Source organism: Xyrauchen texanus, chromosome 2, assembly GCF_025860055.1.
Source record: "Xyrauchen texanus isolate HMW12.3.18 chromosome 2, RBS_HiC_50CHRs, whole genome shotgun sequence".
Taxonomy (NCBI): Eukaryota; Metazoa; Chordata; class Actinopteri; order Cypriniformes; family Catostomidae; genus Xyrauchen; species Xyrauchen texanus.
Window position 1 is genome coordinate 26,811,205 of NC_068277.1, and position 21,901 is coordinate 26,833,105.

A 21,901-nucleotide genomic window follows, 5' to 3' on the forward strand; every position below is an offset into this window, starting at 1 on the left:
TGTTAACAGCTGAGACTGGATCACTGATTCAGAACCGCATCAGACTCAGTTGTAAACAAATCATTCAGATTGCCTTTGTGAAGCAGAACAACAGATTCATTGAGAGCTAGGCTCCCCAAATGTTAAGATTTTCAGTGAATAACAACTTACATTTAGGACTGTTCGCCACACAAAGCTAGCATATGGCTTTAGATGGTGTGTGTGTGTATAACACATGTCATTTGGACTACTTTTAAGGTGCTTTAGTCATCCTTTTTGAAGAAAAAAAAATATTGACTACAGATATTTCCATGAAGTCTTCAGGCCTAGAAATCCCAATTGTTTTGTAATTCCCTGATGTTTCCGGGTTTTCCATGACAGGGAAACCTAATGGCAGCTTGATGTCTTTCTGCGCTGCAAATGTTGTTTCCAAGGACTTAAGTCCTCAAATTGAATTCAAATTTTATTACATCCACCAAAGCTGGATATTAATAGCATAAATAACTTCATATAGTGAAAAAGGAAATGACCTGTCCATATGTTGTCACATACAGAATAGCTTTCTTTAAAATAAAAACTGTTTAAATTCATGTTATTCTAACAAATATTATAAAACTCTTTATTCTTCTCATTGACTGTCTTTTCCAGACAATACTAATATTTCTCCAGTTTGGAACTGAAATACACATATGACCAATTCAGGACATATTTAATGAGGTGTACATGTTTCTTTAATCTAGCGAAGATGTGTCAAGTATCAGTACATACCCAATGTATGATTCATTGTGTCTTTCTATTTTAAACACCAAAAGGCCAGACAGTAATATCTCTATTGAATAAATAGCCACAGCATGCAAGGTGCTGCTTCTATGGTAACTCCCCTAAACAGTTTGGTCCATGAATACAATTTTTATATTTAAGGATATCAACAAGCTTGAGAAATTAACAGAAAAGCTTTATTGATTTTTTTTTTTTTAGAAAACACTGTAAATAAGGTAATTATACTCTTCATGTGTTAATAAATGTACAAAATAGAATTCATAGAGAAATTCTTGCATTAAATACTACACAGCCACTGTACATCCACCTCTCATGCAGTAAGTATCCATTTATACTGTACATCTCATCCAGCTCAACACAGTTACTTCTATGGTGGAGGTTATGCTGCAACATAACCATTCATACTCTCAGTACCATCCTTTTATTGCTCTAGTGTCATACACAAGGTACCAGGGAAGCTAAAACAGAACTACATGTGAAATTAATGGCACAGCTTTCATAAATATGTACAACAAATTTGAACGTCAGAGACAACATAACCGGCATTTCTTTAAAGGATAGTTCACTCAAAAATGAAAATTCTCTCATCATTTACTCACACTCATGCCATCCCAGATGTGCATGAATTTATTTATTCTGCTGAACACAAACTAAGATTTTTAGAAGAATATCTCAGCTCTGTAGGTCCATACAATGCAAGTGAATGGTGGCCAGAACTTTGAAAGTCCAAATGCACGCAAAGGCAGCATAAAAGTAATCCAAACAACTCCAAATGTTAAAATCCATGTCTTCAAAAGCAATATAATAGGTGTGGTGAGAAACAGATCAATATTTAATATTTTTTTTTTTTTACTATACATTCTCTTCCCTGTCTAGTAGGTGACGATCTGCACAAAGAATGCAAACTGACAAAAACTAAAGAAAAAGAATGTGAAAGGGGAGATTTTTTGTAAAAAAAAATACTTAAATATATCTGTTTCTCACCCACACCTATCAAATTACTTCTATATATATATGTATTTAACCACTGGTGTTGTTGGGAATATTGCCTTTATATGCATTTTGGAGCTTCAAAGTTCTGGCCACCATTCACTTGCACTGTACAGACTGACAGAGCAGAGATATGTTTCTAAAAATCTTTGTTTTGTGTTCTGCAGAAGAAAGACATAAACATCTGGGATGGCATGAGGGTGAGTAAATCATGTGAGAATTACATTTTTTTGGTGAACTATTCCTTTAACATATATGACTGTGTTACTGTAGGTTTTATGATATAGCAATTGTAGTAAATGTCCACAGCTTTTGGTTTCACAATTTTAGTTCTTTTTATGAAGGAACTTCATTTTATTTCCTGGAAAAGATAAAGAATTGGTTATCAGATGATATGTATGTATGATTGATATGACTGTTTCATGAAACAAATGTGATAGTTGATACATATGTTCTTTTCATATCTGCTTTGCTGTACTCACCTAAACCCTTCAGGAATTTGTTGACTCCACTCTGCTCAGTGTCCGGCAACTCTTCCAGATACTGCTCCACCCTCTGCTCAAACAGACCTGTTTAGATGACCCATTAGAAAAAGAATGATCCATTATTATCATCTCCAGTAAAAATAATTGTTTCTTTTGACCAGGAGGTGGCAGTAAAGATCTGACTTTTAACAGACTAGTTGCCCCCACACCCCTTCAGAAAGACCCACACAAGCAGTTTTTATGATTATCCTGGTTATGGGTTTCAGTTTACAGCCATAATGGCTAATCGGACATCGTGTGTGAGGGGAAGCTGTGTGGAAATTAGCTTGTGAGCAAGCAATATTTACCTTTGGCCCTGCATTTCCTCATCTCTCTGTCCTGGATGAATCCAGCAAACATTTGGGACTCCATGAAGACACCCAGGAAGCGACGGATGCTTTTAGAAGCCACCGACTTACGGAAGGCTTCGCGCTGGAAGATGCGCTCTCCCCTATCGCCCTGGGTAAGGAACAACGAATAGTGGCCAATGGTCTCCAGGAAGAAGCGGATGAAGGCCTCTGATACCACACTGTTTAAAGTGGTTGTGCCCTCTGTGAAAAGGGGTTTCATTATTCAATATCCTTGGAATAACGGAATGCCAGATCAAAACAAAACCAGAATATCTGTTTCAGTATAAACACTAAACATATGAAGTTCATCATAACACAGAGTATTTATCTGCATAGAATAAGATTAGATTTGGTTTGTCCTCATGGTGGATTACAAATCAAAGACTTAAATTGGGAAATTAAATACACAGAAGCCACCTGTTGTTATTCATGTCACAGCAGACCACACTGCTTTACGTTAACTGCTTTGAGTTTGCAGGCCACACATATTTCATGGTGTACAAGCATGCAAATAGCTAGTGAGCCAACTGTAAACCTATGCAACGCCATGTCATTCTTTTCACCTTCATCCGATTCGCTGTCAGAGTTTTGATCGATGATGTCATTCCTCTGTTCGAGAGCTTGCTCCAGAGCAGCTTGCAGCTTGCGTGGTAATAAAGAGGCCTCGTCATCCAACTGTATACAGGCATAGCATTGAGATAAACGTACAACATTGTTGAAACAACGTTTTTGTTGTGACTCTGAACATGACAAGCCCACTTGTTTGTACTGTGGTTGTTCTCAGATTTTACTGACCACACACATTCAGATAGCACCATTCTGTTATAGTTGGCACTAAAGCTATGGGATAGTTTGCCAAAAATTTGTGTGGAGAGATCTATGTATGGACAAACCTGTCGGATGAAGCGGTCTGTGCCTAGATCCACCATCAAAGCCTAAACACATAAAGAGAAATATTATATTTCCACTATTTGCCTTGATTACTGCCTTTATAAGCATTGAGTTATAAATCACACTTCTCAGTTGTTGTGGGGGGTATGTCACTACATTTCAAGAAGTTGATCCACAACAGTGGGAGCCTGACAACCAATTAAAACTTCAGTGTTAAAAATGACAAGCATCAAAAATGTGTTTTATTTATGGCAGAGGGTCACCCTTTACAAGCGCACTTATGTCCAAAGAGCAAAATTAAAAAAGTAGTGATGACTCTTTAAGCCAAATGTACTAAATGCCAAAGACTCAGTAGGGACAAACATAAACCCTCTGACCAAGCTGGCACTGTCCTATGGGCAGCTGAGAGCAACTCTCTCCCGAGACAGTGGGGGAGATTTTAAAGGGGAGAAGGTAACAGCCTGGCCAGGAATGCTGAGCTGGGCCAGTACATAGGAGTTTGGCCCATGCTTCGGGCATGTTATTGCTAAATTTTTTGCTCATTCCAGCAACTTTTTAAACCTAAGAAAATGACTCCCCATTTTATATGATGAGGGATCAATACAAGGGTTACATACAGCAATTGAACAGTTAAAGAGACGTGACCATATTCGATGGAGTTCAATGTCATGATCAGGAGAACTTCACAAAACTAGAATTTTACACATTCTGGTGAAAATGTGAATGGTACTTGCCTGTGCAAAACTCACAGCTATGATGCTAAGGTGTTCTAGATGGTTGCTAGGGCATTGCTATGTGGTTGATTAAGTGCTCTGAGTGGCTTTTACAGTGTTGCTATGCAGTTCCTTGGGTGTTCTGGGTGGATGCTTATGGCTCAAGTAAAGAATGTCACCCCAAAATGTCTATGATATTCCGGACCCAAGACATGGCTTGACCCTCCTTCAATTTCAATTTTAAATTTCACATTTTATCGCTGCCAGGTAAAAATCTAAAGTTCAATCACTTTGAAAAGTAATAGCACATCTATCCTCAACAAGCTGCATGATTTGAGGTATCATTCAAGTCCTTATAATAAATTGTGCAGGACAAGTCATGTGCCAAATTTTATCTTCTGGGTTCAATACAAGTTAAGCTCAATCGACAGCACTTGTGGCATAATGTTGATTACCACATAAATTAATCCACCTTTTCTTTAAAAAAAGCAAAAATCGAGGTTACATTTAGGCACTTACACTGGAAGTGAATGGGGCCAATTTTTGGAGGCAGGAATGTGAAGCTCATAAATTGATAAAAGCACTTATATTCATTCTGCTGTTAAAACTCATATATGATTTGAGCTGTAAAGTTGTTTAAATCCAAATTTTTATTCGTTTTAGGGTTTGTTGACATTACATTGTCATGTTGTAAAACTGGCTCTAACATTACACAGAAAATGTTAGTAAGCTATTTTATCACACTAAACTTATGTTAACATGCATATTTGTTATGTCTTGTGGCTACACTTTTGAAATAATGTGTATTTTAACATTTAAGAATTGTCCCCCATTTACTTTCTAACTGGAACCCAGATATTCCTTTTTTAAAGGAGAGGCTAGCTAAAATAACTTTTTGTGGTAATCAATATAATGCCACAAATGCAGTCAATAGAGCTTAACTTGCAATGAACCCAGAATATTCATTTAATACTTAGATTAAGGGGTTTGTTCAAAACAATGACCCTAATTATGAGTAATAATAATAGTGATGCTTGCCTTAAAAAGCCCCATTAATAACACCTTCAAATACCTTGTCATACATGAAAAAGCTTGGATCTTTTCATTTAATAAAAATAAATAAAAATTGATGTATATGCATTTATAAGTACAGTATTTGAGCACATATGCGATTTATATAGTGTGAAAAGAGCTCCAGAGGTGTTGAAACTGTCTTCCCTTCCTGAATCTAATGACAGTTTATCAGACAACTAGTGTCATTAAGGCTGGTACACAGCCAAGGAGACATTGTACATACATGACAAAGTGTCCTATTACAGTAAACAAGAAGGGTGACTTCACCATAGCTGGAAATTGAAATGTTTGTGAGGGAGATATGCTGGGAGACATTCAGAGAGAAAGTTGATGTGCTTACCTCCTCCACTGGTAGCTCCTTCAGTTTGGGCAGCGAACTGGACAAAATACCTACTAGGAAAGGCGTGGGACAACAGACAATGTCCACCATGGACGTGGGAAGTACAGGAATGAAGGTGTGCTGCCAGGAGAACGGGTAGAGCAAAGCCACCACTGCATGAACACAGTTGGAAAGAGTACTACAGAGAAAGAGAAAAACACATAATCAATCACCTGCCTTTAATACAAATTTATACCAAATCATGAAAACCTTTTTAGCAAAAAAAAGTATATTGAGCCTAGATTTTCCAGTTTATTCTGGCATTACTGAGGGGACAATGGAATTTGTGATTATGAGAACACTCAAAAAAATAGCCAGTGGCATTCATTAGAATCCACAGAACAGTGCTACTCAAATTATATCTACTGTAATATTATTTACACAGTGACAGTGACATTCAGGACATGCACATAAAGTACATAAAACCTTGTGCCGATAATTATAGCTTGGAGCGGTAAAACACAACACAATGAAAGGTCACAAGGACCATCAGTACGATAATTTTCATATCTGAATGGTTGTGAAATCGAAAAATGCTCTCTAAATCAACACAATATGTTATTTTTAAGTTCACCTTCAAGGAATATTTCGATTGAAATACAATTAAAGCTGTATTGATAGCATGTGTGGAATGAAAACAATTTACCACAGCAAATAATTTATCTAATGTCAGTTTGTAGACCAAAACAAAAACAGAACATTCAAACCTTTGTACAGAAATTATCTTGCAATGGACCTCTGTATGTTTTCCCCCAAGACTTGCATTCTAAATGCAAACAATTTTCTTGACTGTTTCTACAAACTGAGATACAAGTCAAATGTTTTTCTATTGTCATCAACAGCATGTCACTGGTTCTGTTGTTAGAGTCTAAATTGTATTTAACCTTCAGAATATTCCTATATTTAGAATGGGTCATTTATATGATGTACTTTCACTTAAAGAGAAAATACAAATAAAAAAAAAAAAAACATTGTAAATCACTAATTGACAGTTCAACACAAATGGAAAAATGTTCCCACATGACAATCAGCAAGTTTATTTTTTTATTTATCTTTGGTTCCTCCACACTACCACATTGCACAATGTAAGTTGAACAGCCTGTTTTCAAGTCTTCATACTGTATCGTCAATCAAATATGGTAGAGATTATATCATGTGTGGCTACCACATCAAACCACACATAACCGTTCTCATTTAAACAACATGTTCTCATTTAAACAACATGTTTGCAGATCACGTTTTCGCTTTTTTGTATCCCCTTTTTTCTCCCAATTTGGAATACCCAGTTTCCACTACCTAGTAAGTCCTTGTGGTGGCGTGGTTACACACCTCAATCCGGGTGGTGGAGGACAATTCTCAGTTGCCTCTGTCTCTGAGACCGTTAATCTGCCCATTTTATCATGTGGCTCGCAGTGCATGACAACGTGGAAACTCTGCATGTGGAGGCTCACGCTATTCTCTGCGATCTCCACACAACTTACCACGCGCCCCACTGAGAGCGAAAACCACTAATCGTGACCACGAAGAGGTTACCCCATGTGACTCTACCCTCCATAGCATCTGGGCCAATTTGGTTGCGTAGGAGATTTGGCTGGAGTCACTCAGCACGCCCTGGATTCGAACTCGCGACTCCAGGGGTAGTAGTCAGCATCAATACTCGCTGACTACCACCCTAAATCTTTCTTAGAGCTTTAAATTACTCTGACATTAGATCAGCCATGAGATCTCACAGCTAGGACTGAGTGGAGATAGTAACAAATAGCACACTGTCCTTCTCACGGTCCAAAGCTTGTTGACAGTGGCTGACCCTCCTTTCGCTCTCTGTCTCTCTCCTCTTCATCTGTCTCATCCACTACACAAGACCATGTATGCAGAGAAGTACAAATAAACCATCAGAAATGCACTAATGACTCCATTATAAATTACAGAATATCAGGACTGAGACCAGTGATAAAATGTGGTATGCTGACAGTAAACTAAAGACAAATGCAGCTCAAATACTTCTGTTGAACATAAAAGGGAGGGGTATATCTGATTTGTGTTTTGAGGAGAGAGACTAATGATATGTTCAACAGTACACCTTTCAGCTATTTCTAAGGGACCAACTAAGGGACCAACTAAAGTGCAAGGTGAAATCCAGTTTGGGAATTCTTCTAAAATCCTGTTTTTGAGCTAATTTAGCATATGCATTAAGCGGCTAGCAAAACATATTTCTCAATTCAAAACATTCAATATTTATTGTCTGTACTTAAACTCTAGGTGGGCATCTGAATTAATTTGAGTGTGAGCCTGCATCCTGCTATCTGGCATGTTCATACTGGGAATGGAGCAGAATAGATTTTAAAAACCTAGCCACAGGCGAGACAGGCAGATTCTGATAGCTGATACCTGGAATGTCAGCATAACTGAGGCTTCAGGGGCATGTACTCATTGGAAAAGATGAAGATGGAATATTAGACCAGTCCAAACACCGCTTGATACTGCCTGCATCCTCCAAAAATGAAATAACGTGGATGGAGGGTTGGGTTACAAACTGCTGCTAGCTACTGGGACTGACTGTTGCCTGGACCCTCATGCAGATTTGGTATGCAGCTTTTAATGTGTGTGAAAAAGAGAGAGTCTACATAAAATGGTAAGTTCAGTCATGACAATTCTCTGAAGGCTTTAGCATGATAATGTAGTTATGACATATTGATAGGATAGTGGTCTTGGTGGACTAGATCCAATACGCTGCATCTGCTGTTGCAGAGCACATACAGAGACATGCTACTACTAGAAACATAACAGAAAGGCTGAGTGTGATTTGATTTGAGTTAAACATATGGACATGCTGCTGCAGTTAGAAAAGTACAAGAGATGATGTTCAAGCATGTATTACATACTGCTGCACATTTAGACCTACATACAATACCCATTTAGCAGATCAAGACCCGTGGGGCTGGAGAGGTAGAGGGTTTCAGAGAAAACACTTGCAGTGTGCTGCAGTGAAACCAGCTTATTTCCAAACAGAGCAAATTCAAATGTTAGGCAAAGAGAGAGTAAGCAAGTTGATTGGCTACCCGATTACATGTCAAAGACCCATCATCTTACACCATGTGAGCTGACTGGCTTGACAATCCACATGTGAGCAAGCTAATTGGCTAACAGATAACAAGTTCAAAGAACATACAGTATAAGCTTGCATCATGTAGACTTTCTTGCCAAGTCAAGGGAGCACACATTATTTGTTTATGTTGCACTAGCTGGGAGGCCTGGGTAGCTCAGAGAGTATTGATGCTGACAACCACCCCTTGAGTCATGTGTTCGAATCTAGGGCGTGCTGAGTGACTCCAGCCAGGTCTCTTAAGCAACAAAATTGGCCTGGATACTAGGGAGGGTAGAGTCACATGGGGTAACTTCCTCATGGTTGCTATAATGTGTGGTTCTCGCTCTCGGAGGGGCATGTGGTAGGTTGTGTGTGGATGCCACAGAGAATAGAGTGGGCCTCCACAAGTACCTCCGTGGTAACGCGCTCAACAAGCCACGTGATTAGAATAAAATCTTTACTGTCATTGTACATGTACAACGAAATTGGATGCAATTCGATCAGTGCAACATCAAATAAATTGCAACAGGTATATACATTTATATATATAAAAGAGCCTCTGAAAATAGCTCTACAAATATATAAAAAGAAAAATATTCTAAAAGAAATTAAAAGACATTTTACCACACATACAAAACAGTTCACTGCACGATACATCTCCTTAATATTGCATTCAAGTAGTGTTTAGTACTGCTATTGCTTTTGGATAAAAAGTTTTTAATCTATTTGTTCGTGTCTTGAAACGTCTGCCCGAAGGCAGCAGTTCAAACAAGGAGTGTCCGGGGTGAGATGGATCTTTAAATATGTTTAGATGAGCGGATTGACGGTCTCAGACGCAGAGGCAGCTGAGATTCGTCCTCCGCCACCCGGATTGATGCCACCACAAGTACTTAGAGCGCATTGGGAATTGGGTATTCCAAATTGGAGAGAAAAGGGGAGAAAATCTAAATTAATTCATTAATTCATAAATGTATGTTGCACTGGCCAAAAAGGCAGATATCTTGCAAAAGTTTTCAGTTACAGTGCCATTACAGAAATGCCCTATTTGCAGTCAGCCATGATCAGGCCAAGATGGAACCTGTGGGCGCAGAACTTCGGAGAAAACATTCATTGAAGTTCCCCACCCCTTGCGTGTTAGTGTATTAAATATTTTGACAAAGCTCACTGTGTTTTCTGACACAAATAAGAGTGTAGTACTATCAGCTCCATTGAATACATTTTACTATTTTTAAATTCCAACTGCAGAATTCCACAGGAATTAACACAGAAAATGTCAGCAGATTTAATCTGGTCTTGGCCATGATTAATTTATTCCATTAATGATATTCCATGTCCCATAACAGGGGATTACCAAAATAAAGCAAGTAGTATTTAGCTGTTCGCATGATTTCAAAATGTTGGCCCCCATAAGGCGACATGTAAATAAAACAGCTTTTATCAGATTACTGATACTGTACTGAAGTCTTCATCTTGTGTGAGTATACTCATTTTATTACAAATTTTCCAAAAGAACTATACATTTTTTATGTGTATGGGTCAATGACACAAAGCTAATTTTTTGTCCCAATCTTTAAAAAAAATAATAAAAAATAATACATAAAAAAAACAATTAATACATGTAATTCATTTCTGAATTAAAATAAAAAATTAAAGGAGACACATAATAATAAGGTTATTATTTTTTCTTTGAGGAAAAATGGTAGTACAGCAGTATTTAAAAATTTGTATTAATTTTCTTAATATTTCTGCTCACCAAAGCAACGTAAGGAGGCACACAACCAATGTGCATAAAGCCCACATGAGGCTTCTGTGCCACTTTTGCAGTGTAAAGATGGCTTTACTTCATTTGACATATCAGTTGTCCAAATATTGTTGTGCTTGTTCTGGGAAAGCATTAATGTCAAGTGCTGTATTGCTCAAAAGGACTCTCATCTTATCCACAAGAATAAGTCAGTGGTAGATCTAACCCTATTCAGATTCAAGTCTAAGACTTTATTTGGTGATTTGATTAAAAAAAACAGGGTACATTCTCATGGGTAGTACTTTTTGGCGAAAGTTAGTTTTGATTTTTAAAGAGAGCTTCTACATGTGTCTCCACATATTTGTGATAAAATAAAATAACAGGCATATGAATTAGAATGAGGGGTAGAAAATAAAAGGTAAAACCAGCTGAAACATTCAGTTAGGACATAAGACATACAGCATATACTGTATATTGCATAATGCACAATTCATCTAAACAAAAATTTTTGGTCAATATATTTGCTTATCAATCCTATGGATTTTGGCTTATTTATTACAGAAACTATACACAAAAAGTCTGCTTTCCAATTTGAGAATATTATCTTACATTTGCCTAAAGGCATTCTGTTTTTTCTTTTTATCATTTCTGAAACATAAAACATTTGTCCACCTGCTGCTCTCTGTACTGATTCAACAACAAACATTCACTTACTAGAGGAAGAAGCCTACAGCAACACCAAAACCTTTTCACACAATGTACCCAAGACGGGGGAAGTAATTTAGACAAGACAAAAACAGATAAAAACCAGGCAATACCTCAGAGAATTTAACCCCTACATGTCATTTAACAACCACACCATGTGCATAATATTATCATACAGAAATTACAGTAGCATCAATGTAATAGCAGTGATTAAACGTAAATGTATTATTGATTATAACTGAATGCACTATTGGGTGATGGATTTATTTAATTAATGTTCAATGTTTTCCCCTAAAGGAACTGACTAGGCATCTTGACTGAGTATCAGTGGCTGGTTTGGGCAGATGAACTCCCTAACCAATTATACGGCTAATGGAAAAGATTGTGACTCGAGAACAACTACCAAAAAATCTTTCTATACCACAAAAAAAATGGCATACTTGAAGTTTGCATAATTGGGAAGCCTATGGAGCATGGAAAGGGTTAAAAAAAAAAACAGAGTGAGTTTTCCTTCTGTCGGATCCCAAGCAGTAGATATACATTACAGGGCATATAAGCATACATCATGCACTGTTGGCAGTGACGTTTGGAGTTGAATTGTTTGCAGTGTCCTTTCCCAAGAGAGCTGCAGCTATGTCCTTGATGTGGAAGAAAGGAGAGTTTTCTAGCTTTGTCTAGCACTGTCCATAATCCAGGTTACTGAGAAACATACTTAGGCCTGGACCAAATCCCATAAATCCACCTATCCTGTTTTTAACCGAGCCAACCCATAGAATGACAATACTTGACAAAAGCTTAATAAGGATAATATGTTGTAACTAGAGATCTGTCTATTATGATAATGGGTGTGAGTTCAATACATAAAGCCATGAGCAAAAGTGGGCTTTGAAAAGGGTATTTTCAACAACAAAAAAGATCATACTACTTTTGTTCCTATTATTAAATGAAAATGTTGTTTTGTCATTTTGAGCCAAATATTCTTGAGTGAATCGAACCATTGGTGCGCCAAGCATAAAGATCCAGAGATCTAAGGAAATGTTTCAAACATTAAGCTATTATTGATTTACAAAAACACTCTTATTGCACTGACAAGACTGTCTGTACTAATCACAGAGTTGTCCTAAGAATGATGCCTGCTGAAAAGCACAGAATACCATTTCTGTTAACCAGCCAAACTAAAACTGTGTCCCAAATTGCATAATATGCCATTTTGCAGTTTAAGTAGTTTGGGTACGTTCACAATGAAAAATGCAAAAAGAAGAAGAGTACTATGAGTTCCCCAGATGATGTACTTCAAACTAATAAATGGAGTGTGGAATGATGGACACTTTATGCATTCAGCGCTCACGGCTTGCCACAACACATGCCGAAATATCACTTCCATCAGCTGAAAAACAGAATGCTTCATTGTGGTAAACAATGGTTAGTATTCCATTAGGGATGGAACTACACTTTGAAAATGTATTCACTACTGTAGATGGCAGGGTGCAAAGTAGTGTAGTGCCATTTCAGACAAAGCTTTGGTTGGTGAAGCGGGCTGACAAGTGAAATATTTCTGGTGAGGCTGGTTGACCAAGGAAGTCTTGCTGGTTAAACTAATTAAGAAGCCTGGTCCTAGGGATTGTAATCATAAGGAATTAAATGATTATGGTTCCAATTCCGATTCCTCCTGACTAATCTTTCAATACATTTGAGGAAGAATTATTTGGAAATAAATGCAATTCTTATGTCATTTACTGCCCTCAGCCAAATTATGAGATCATTTTAGATTTATACAGATAACAAATCAGAAATTTGTTATCAAGAAGTTCTTGTAAAAGGAATGTTTTCATACATTTTTAAAGGCATAGATGGAATCCAATAATTTATCCAAACTATATATTTATTAAAATATCTCAACAAACAAGAGATGTGTAAAACATATTTTATTCATTCACTTATTCTTTTATCAAATTCCACAGATTACATCAAAACGCATGGGTATCGATAAAGTGTAGGTTACTATTGTAACCCCCGTTCCCAGACGCACAATTCACTCATTTTATTTACATTTACATTTATGCATTTGGCAGACGCTTTATCCAAAGCGACTTGCAGAGCCCTTATTACAGGGACAATCCCCCTGGAGCAACCTGGAGTTAAGTGCCTTGCTCAAGGACACAATGGTGGTGGCTGTGGGTCTCGAACAGGCGTCCTTCTGATTACCAGATTACCAGTTATGTGCTTAGACCACTACACCACCACCACTCCACGACATACCCGGAGGGACATGTAAATTCTGTCTGCCAATTTCTCATTGGCCTTTTCTCAAGTTCAGAGGTAACCGAGGGCTTCAAGGAGGACCCCCAGTGTCGCTTCATTCAACACAACGTCGAGTGAGCGACAGACAGGGAACTACATATTATCATATAAACAACCAGTCAGTAACTGCACTGCCAGATTGAAGTCTCACAGGTCTGAAATACAACATAACATAAGTAACAGCTCCAGAGAACTTGAAAAATGGAACATGTAGACTCATGTAAGCTCGGTTCCCAAGCATAGCGGCAGACGGGGAACTACACATTATCATATAAACAACCAGTCAGTAACTGCACTGCCTGGTTGAAGTCTCACAGGTCTGAAATACAACATAACATAAGTAACAGTAACAGTTCCAGAGACAAACATGTGTCTGAATATCCATACTTCCTTACTATATAGTGTGCCAAAAACAGTATTCCAATGGAGTAGTACTCCTCAGTATTCATATACAATAAACATGAAAAGTAAGCCTAAGTGTAGTTCTAGCGGGAAAATGCGCAGCTCTACATCATCATCACACCATTATCTAGGTATCTCCTATGTAGACTCATGTAAGCTCGGTTCCCAAGTCTACATGGGACGGACACCAGCATCCCATGATGAGGGCCAGTAACCAAAACAAAAATGTGCTAGTGACCAGCTATCCTGGTCTTTTTAGCAGGGTTGTGTGTTATAAGACTCCACTCTGTATTTTCTCATCTACAAATAAGCATGTTCTGATCCAGAGCAATTGCATATGACTTCATTTGTCACCCAGTGACAATACGGCCACCAAAAAGAGCAGAGAAATATACACAGTCATTCACACAGGAAGTGCATTCCTTCCCTTTAGTAACTACCCACCCCACATAACCCACTGCTGTTTGTTTAAACTGGCTGATTATTTGTAGAGATTATGCTTTCACAAATAACCTACTCCCTAATGACCCCCCAATGCCAGGGCTCAAGATTCCGTGGCCAAGCACAAATGCTGAGTTGGGGGGTGGAAAAGACTCAGGGGACCATAACGTCTATTTCATCTGCCCCTAAACAATGTCCAGAGGCCTACCAAAGCTCTGTCTCTGGCCTGACCCACTTCTGAATTTAGATCAGCAGTGACTCCTGTGAGTCCAGCCCAGTTTTTGAGGGTGTGGTCAAATATGCCTCCCCTGATTAATTTGGCAGTGGCCTCCATGGATCAGCCGTTGGGTGACCATTGCCTAAAACCACAGTGGAAGGCTGCTATTTAACCGATGCGCTGGTTGAACACACAGACAAAACTTCTGAAAATGGCTATTCTCTAACTAGCTTAGCCAAAACAGCTTGGCTGGAGTATTTGGACTGATACTATGATTAGTATTACATTCAGAATCCCAATGGTCACTGACAAATACTCCTATACTTTGTGATCCTATACTTTGATGATCACTGAGCTTGAGTTTATAGCTTGAGAATTTTACTTCATGACAAGAAAGGAATACATCTAAAAAATAAAAAAAAAGACTACAAAAACAAAAACACCATTAGGATGAGAAAGACATGACCCAACGAGATAAAAATCTTTTTTATTTGTAGCAGATGTTATTCAACAGGCTCTGAATGAGCAGATGGAAAAATTAAAGTGACAGTGCACATCAGTGAAGAAAAAGGTTATTGAGAACATCTGCTGTAAGCCTACACTCAAGACTGCTGTTGTCACAGTGGTGAGCATGCACAGTTTGGGAGGACTGCTTGACCATGTTTGGTCTAAAAAAGCATGAACTTTCTCATGGGAATAAAGAGTGTGTTATATATGAGATGATATGCTGCCTTCACTTCACGGTTTATTTTCCTCTGTTCAAAAGCTGTAGTCACATGATGACAACACTCAAAACATTTCAACTGACAATTAGACCAACAAGCTAACACTGAAGGGTGACTCACCTGAGCTTGTCTGCCACAAAGATGACCCTGCGTTCCAGCAACAGGGAGGCAAAGACACGTACCACCTGTCGTATGCTCAGACACTTAAACAGACTTTCAAAATCCACATGCTCTAGTCTGGAGTCCATTGGTCTCCTTAACTCAATCACCTGAGGAAAATATAATAATATTTAACCATGATGTAATAATGAATGTGAAAACAGATAATCCTTTTTTGCATTAAAACGTCTCGATTACTGTTGTAACCTCCGTTCCCTGATGGAGGGAATGAGATGTTGTGTCGATGCAATGACCCTAGGTCTCTCTTGAGAGCCTCTGTTACCTCTTATCTTTGAGAAAAGGCCAATGAGAATTGGCAAACAGAATTTGCATGCTCCTACCCCGGACATACGGGCATAAAAGGAGGGAAGCGTGCGTCTGTTCAGACAGGTTTTGAGCTGTGGAGCAGAGAGTAAAGTCCTGGCCATTTCAGAGGCTTAGTACAGTGTTGTGACAAGAGGGACACAACGTCTCGTTCCCTCCATCAGGGAACGGAGGTTAAGACAGTAACCGAGATGTTCCCCTTCTGTCACTCACTCGACGTTGTGTCGATGTAGTGACACTAGTTGTCCCTATTTAAAAGCGCCACAACACTGAACATGTTACCTGGACTGCTGATGCAGGTGCAAGCAAGCTGCTGCATGTGAAAATAGCAGGTTCATAAGACTGCACGTAACCTTTCCCAACATCCCAAGGGTGACATCATATAGTTCCCACATCCTTGAGGAAGGGAAGCGACTTAACTAGCCTAGGAGCAGGCTGCGCCAGTCGTGGTCTTTTCTTTCTCGATGTTTTCTCTCCATATAGTGTTAGATGCGGCCGGGGCCATCTAACGCTATAACACGCATCGGGGAAGGCATTCTTTTCCAATCCTATTCTTTCAGGGGGAAAAGACCCCACAGAGACCACATTCTGCCCATCAGGGGAGGATACCATGTGGCAAATACGTCACATGTGCTTCTGACCGGAGGGCAGAGGGAGCTCTGCGAAAGGAGAAGCAGGTCCACCGACAGGGGGACTGTACCACGGAAAAAAACATCACAGGAGATATTGGAATAATCAGAACCTGTGGAGCACATATTCCAGCGCAGGCAAGTTGGTGCCTGCAGTGGGTCTGCAAACTTCCCTGCTGAGTTTGGAGCCAGAGGGCTAGGGAGGAAGGACACCAAGGGTCCGTGACTTGTGGACTCGACTGGGGGAGTAGAGCGCACGTCTTCACCTCAGGGGGGGGGGAAAGGTGCTATGCGCAAGCGATACACCCGGCCAGCTTTTGTCACCGTATTACCGAATTTTACATGTTTGGACCTGTCAAAACACGGGACAAAACCGGCTCAACCTGGAGATTTTAAGACCTCACAAAGGTATTGGGTGTTGCCCAGCTTGCCGCTCTGCAGATGTCTGCTGGAGATGTGCCATGGCCCGTGCCCATGAGGATGCCACACATCTTGTAGAGTGTGCTCGAACCTGGAAGGGGCGGGCACGGCCCGTGTCTGGAAGGCCAACACAATGGAGTCCACAATCCCGTGGGCAAGCCTCTGTTGGGGACAACGTTCCCTTTCCGCTGTCCACCAAGCAGACAAAGAGCTGCTCAGAGTGTCTAAATCTCTTCATGCGATCCAAGTGGGTGCAAAAAGTACGCACTACACACAGCAACGCCAAGGCTGGGTCTGCCACCTCCCAGGGCAGCGCTTGCTGGTTCACTACCTGAAACCTAAAGAAAGGGGTCGTAGGAACCTTGGGTACATAGCCAGAAGTTTGCCGGACCGGGCTTCAAACAAGGGTCACTGACAGAGAACACTTGTAGGTCTCCAACCCTCTTGATGGAAGTGAGCGCAATCAGGAGGGCCATCTTCAAGGAGAGGGCCTTTAGTTTGACTGATATTAGCGGCTCTAGCGGGGCTCTCCGAAGGCTCGAGAGGACATCGGAGAGATCCCATGAGGGGAACAGGCATAGCCTTGGAGGGTTCAGCCTCCAAGCACCTCAAAGGAACCTGATGATCAGGTTGTGCTTCCCAAACGACTTACCGTCCAATGCATCGTGGTAAGCCGCTATGGCGGCTAAATAGACCTTCAAGGTGGAGGGGGACAGCCACCCCTCCAGCCTCTCCTGCAGGAAAGGGAGCACTGACCAAACGCGCACTTCTGCAGGTCTTCAGATAGGAAAGAACACTCATTTACGAATAAGTGCCACTTTGGGGCATAAAGCCTGGTAGAGGGAGCTCTGGCTTGAGTTATCGTGTCAACGACGGCTGGTGGTAGACTGTTTTAGTGGCCGAGGGCTTCCGTCAGAGAGTACCAGAACGGGTAGTGGGTGGAATCTCAGAAGGCAAACAGATCTACCTGTGCTGTGCCGAACCGAGAACAAATCAGTTGGACCACCTGAGGGTGGAGTCTCCACTGACCATTACCTGTCGTGACAGCGCGTCCGCTGTGGCGTTTAGGTTGCCTGGGATATGAGTGGCGTGCTGCTGACTCAAAAGGAGGAGATGGCGGGCGAGAAGCGACAAGAGCGAACGCCACCCTGGCGATTTATATACGCTACTGTTGCTGTGTTGTCTGAACGAATCAACACGTGCTTGCCGCGGATCAATGGCAGAAATCTGCGCAGGGCAAGAAACTCTAGGCAGTTGATGTGCCAACCCAGCCGGGGCCCTATCCAGGAGCCAGCGGCTGAGTGCCCATTGCACACAGCGACCCAGCGCAACTGGGAAGCATCCATAGTAACTACGACACATCTGGACACCTGCTGTAGGGGGGACTCCTGCCCATAAAAAAAACAGAGGTCTGTCCAAGGGCTGAATAAGTGACGGCAGGAAGGGGTGAGGGTCACACGGTATGTGCCATGGCGCCATGCCCATCTCGGGACTCGAGTCTGAAGCCAGTGCTGAAGCGGTCTCATATGCATCTCATAGAGCAGGAAAGAAGGAAAGCCGCGACCGCAACGTTGCAATGGTCAAGTTCTCACAATGAGAACATGAACCATCCACAAATGCTGCCTCAGTGTGTTATCTGCCCAGACACGTGAGGCAGCGTCCATGGCCGTTAGAGGTGAGTGGAACAGCAGTGGATTTATTCAGCTCGCTGAAACACAACCGCTCGGCTCCGAAGAAAAAATCTGTCTGAACAGACGCACGCTTCCCTCCTTTTATATCTGAATGTACGGGGGAAGGGCATGCAAATTCTGTTTGCCAATTCTCATTGGCCTTTTCTCAAAAATAAGAGGTAACCGAGGCTCTCAAGAGAGACGCCTAGTGTCACTACATCGACAGTGTCGAGTGAGTGACAGAAGGGTAAGTATAGTTTAGTCATCATTCACTCATCATTCACTCTCTCCCTGCAAAACATAAGGAGGGTGTTGTTTCAAACCTGTATTTTTTTTTGTGGAAAACAAAATGAGATATTAGGCAGAATGTTAGCCCCAGTCATCATTCACTTTCATACTTTCATTGCATCTTTTTTTCACAATGTAATGTAAATGAATATTGACTGATACCCCTGTCTACACCGGACGGACGCGTTTCCCTCTGAATCTCGTTTGTTTTCCATTTTTATTAATGCATATTGTTCATTTCATTTTTTTTCCCAAAAGAAAAGCATAGTTTGTTGAAGTTATCTTATTTTGAAACTGTTCTTGATAATGTTTGTGAATAAAACAAATGATACATTTCACAAACGAGTCATACTTGTTATTTTTAACGTGCATTTTAATTTACGAGTAATTGGTTACTCGTTTTTTGTGGGTTAGAGTACCTGACTACAAAATTACTCAAAAAGCCCATCCCTAGTTTAGAACCTACATGTCGACGCATCCACTGAAGACAGCCTCAAGCCCGGTGTAGACAGGGTGTGAGGCTAACATTCTGCATAACAACTTCAATGCGTTCCATGGAGGAATTAAATTAATTTGTGTTTGGAACAACTTGAGGATGTAAATGATGACAGAATTTTTGGGGGAACTATCCCTTTAAGTTAAATATTAAAGATATCCAGTGGAAAACAATGTAGGATGGGATGTGGATTTACTTGGATTGTGAAAAGTAAGGCTTTGACATTATTTTTCCCCTTCCAAGCAGCCACATAATTTTATGTGCCGCTTGGCACATAAAATTATTGCTTTTGATGACAACAAAAATGTTGTAAAATAACATGCACTGATGAATTGTGCATAATTATACCACGGATGCTTAAAAAGAAAGTAAATATGTCAAATGTTGTCTTTTAAGTGTTTTTGCCTCAGATCTAGAGGTTTTATGCATTTGTTTCAGTAAATGGTGAGTAAACTTGTACTAATATATAACGGATAACACAGCAGTCTATCTATATGAGGGAAGGATCAAACCTCATTTCCTGCTCCAGGCAGGAAGGTTTTGACTTTTATGGTTTTGCCCGGTGCTGGAAAAGGAGATTCCATCACACTCCTCATGAAAGGATACACCAGAGCAGCTGAGATCCCTCTCCTCCTCTCCACTTCATCAAGAATCTGAAAGAAAGGAAAGATGAATGAGTTGATGGAGAACAAACCAGCACTAACAGGAACATGGAGAATGTGGCAATGCTACTGGCTTAATACGCATCAGATTGTGATCAATTTCATATGGGCTGTTTTGTCTCATATGAGGGTGGACGTCTCTGGAAATCAACCTGTCACTACCACGCCATGGTTTTCATCTTCTTTATGAGGCTTTGAAAAAGATTAGGCAAAAGTGATGAAAACATTCTCTCAAAGCAGCTTATGTTTCCTTTGAATATTATGACAACTGAGGTTGGATGCAGTATGGTTTTACACTTTCTCCTCACTTTCACATGGGTGGAAATTGGAAGTGAGTGAATAAGTGGTTTAACAGGGCAAAAAGAGAAAAAGTCATGTTTATACTAAGCCGGATGTTCCTAAATGGCAACACAAGCCTTGCTCCAGCTGTGTCCATGTCTGACAACCAGAGAGACTGTGAGTAACTGTGTGGATGCCTGGTGGAGGTGTGTGTATGAGCAAGCCTGAGCTCACCTTGGAGAACAGGTTGAAACAGCCCAGTCGACTGATGACACAATACACTTCAGGAAGGCGAGGCCCTTTCCCACTTGGCTGCAGGTGCGGAGAAAGATTACACAAGCAATTAAATCACAAACATGAATTAACTGGGGGGTACATAACATAAGATGAAAGCATTCATTAGGTTTCAAAACATAGTCAATAGATGTTATTGTACTACATCTGGGACAGGTCAAAATGGAGAAAAGACTTTTTACATTCTCTGAAGAAAGTGTGCTTGAGCACAGAGGTGCTTGGCTGTTTAAAAGCAAAGTGGTATAAAGCACAGCTCCTATCTTCTTCATTGAGGAAAGACCGAAATATAAAAAATGGCTGGTCAAGATTACGATCAAAGAACAAATTTCACCTCAGCAGAAAAATCTGACAACAATGGTATCATAAATGGTGCTTCTTTAGCTCTGATCCCACAAAAAAAAAAAAAAACATGCTATTTTTCACGCTGGTTAAGCTAATGCACATGCATGAGGTAACTCTCTGAAAGGTGATTGGCTCTTTTACCTCAAAGGTGGGGCTTCCTTTTTTACATCCACCATATTGGATGTTCCAATTTCTCCCATTCATTTGAACACAAGTACTCCGTCTCGGGCTAAATAGTCTCTGGCAAAACTTACTAGTTACTATATGGTTGCTATTGTGTTCCTAGTGGTTGTCAGTGTGTTGCTATGTGGTTGCTAGGGTGTTCTGGGTAGTTTCTAGTTGGTTGCTTACTAGCTGAAGTCATTAGAGCACACCTCAGGGACTTTTCTGGTCCCTCCTTCAATGTAAATCTTAGGGATTATCCACCTGTTTTTATTGTCCACCAGGTGAAAATCATAAGTCTGATTGCTTAGGAAAGTACCTATCCTCAATAAGCCGCTGTTGCACAAACATTGAAGGATAACTAACATAGCAAAGTTTTACAGGAGTTAAGTATAAGATAAAGTAACAGACAGAAAGAGAGAGAGAGAGAGAGAGAGAGAGAGAGAGAGAGAGAGAGAGAGAGAGAGAGAGAGATAGAGAGAGAGAGAGAGGCTCTAATCTCCTGTTGCTCTCAAAATTGCAGCTTGAAGACCACATCAAAGGGATTTAGGTGAGTTAGAATGAGAGTCATAGTTTCATGCTGTTTATATGGGTTTTTATATGTGGGGACCGAATCATTAAAATAATTACCTCCTTTAAACACTGTCATCCCATTAAACATAAGTACATGTTATCAGGCTAAACGAAAAGTTGAAATGGATGCAGAATCAAATGTAAACATCACAGGTGCTGTCCCACAAAATGACTGAGTTGTCACACACAATACACAAAACAATCAAAAGCCCATTTTCTAAGAAACCAACTAGGTTTGGTGTCTCTCAAAACACTGACACAAAGAATTCCCATTCCTCTTGTCCATATTAGGTATGCAGTTCTCCT

The 21,901-nt window shown here is 40.2% G+C and overlaps 1 protein-coding gene across 5 annotated transcripts in view; it reads right to left on the bottom strand.

Moving 5' to 3' along the window:
* Positions 1 to 851: 851 nt before the first annotated feature.
* The window catches only part of dennd2b (DENN domain containing 2B), a 98,794-nt gene continuing 77,744 nt past the window's right edge, over positions 852 to 21,901 (bottom strand). For all 5 annotated transcript variants that reach the window (XM_052145464.1, XM_052145447.1, XM_052145455.1 and 2 more), the window contains 9 exons: positions 20,459 to 20,536; positions 19,796 to 19,936; positions 15,418 to 15,566; positions 5,642 to 5,819; positions 3,517 to 3,558; positions 3,187 to 3,298; positions 2,582 to 2,824; positions 2,232 to 2,318; positions 852 to 2,110 (listed from right to left, as the gene is read on the bottom strand). In XM_052145464.1, coding sequence (XP_052001424.1) covers positions 2,076 to 2,110; positions 2,232 to 2,318; positions 2,582 to 2,824; positions 3,187 to 3,298; positions 3,517 to 3,558; positions 5,642 to 5,819; positions 15,418 to 15,566; positions 19,796 to 19,936; positions 20,459 to 20,536 — 1,065 coding nt within the window. In that variant the 3' untranslated portion in view covers positions 852 to 2,075. The remainder of the gene's footprint in view (positions 2,111 to 2,231; positions 2,319 to 2,581; positions 2,825 to 3,186; positions 3,299 to 3,516; positions 3,559 to 5,641; positions 5,820 to 15,417; positions 15,567 to 19,795; positions 19,937 to 20,458; positions 20,537 to 21,901) is intronic.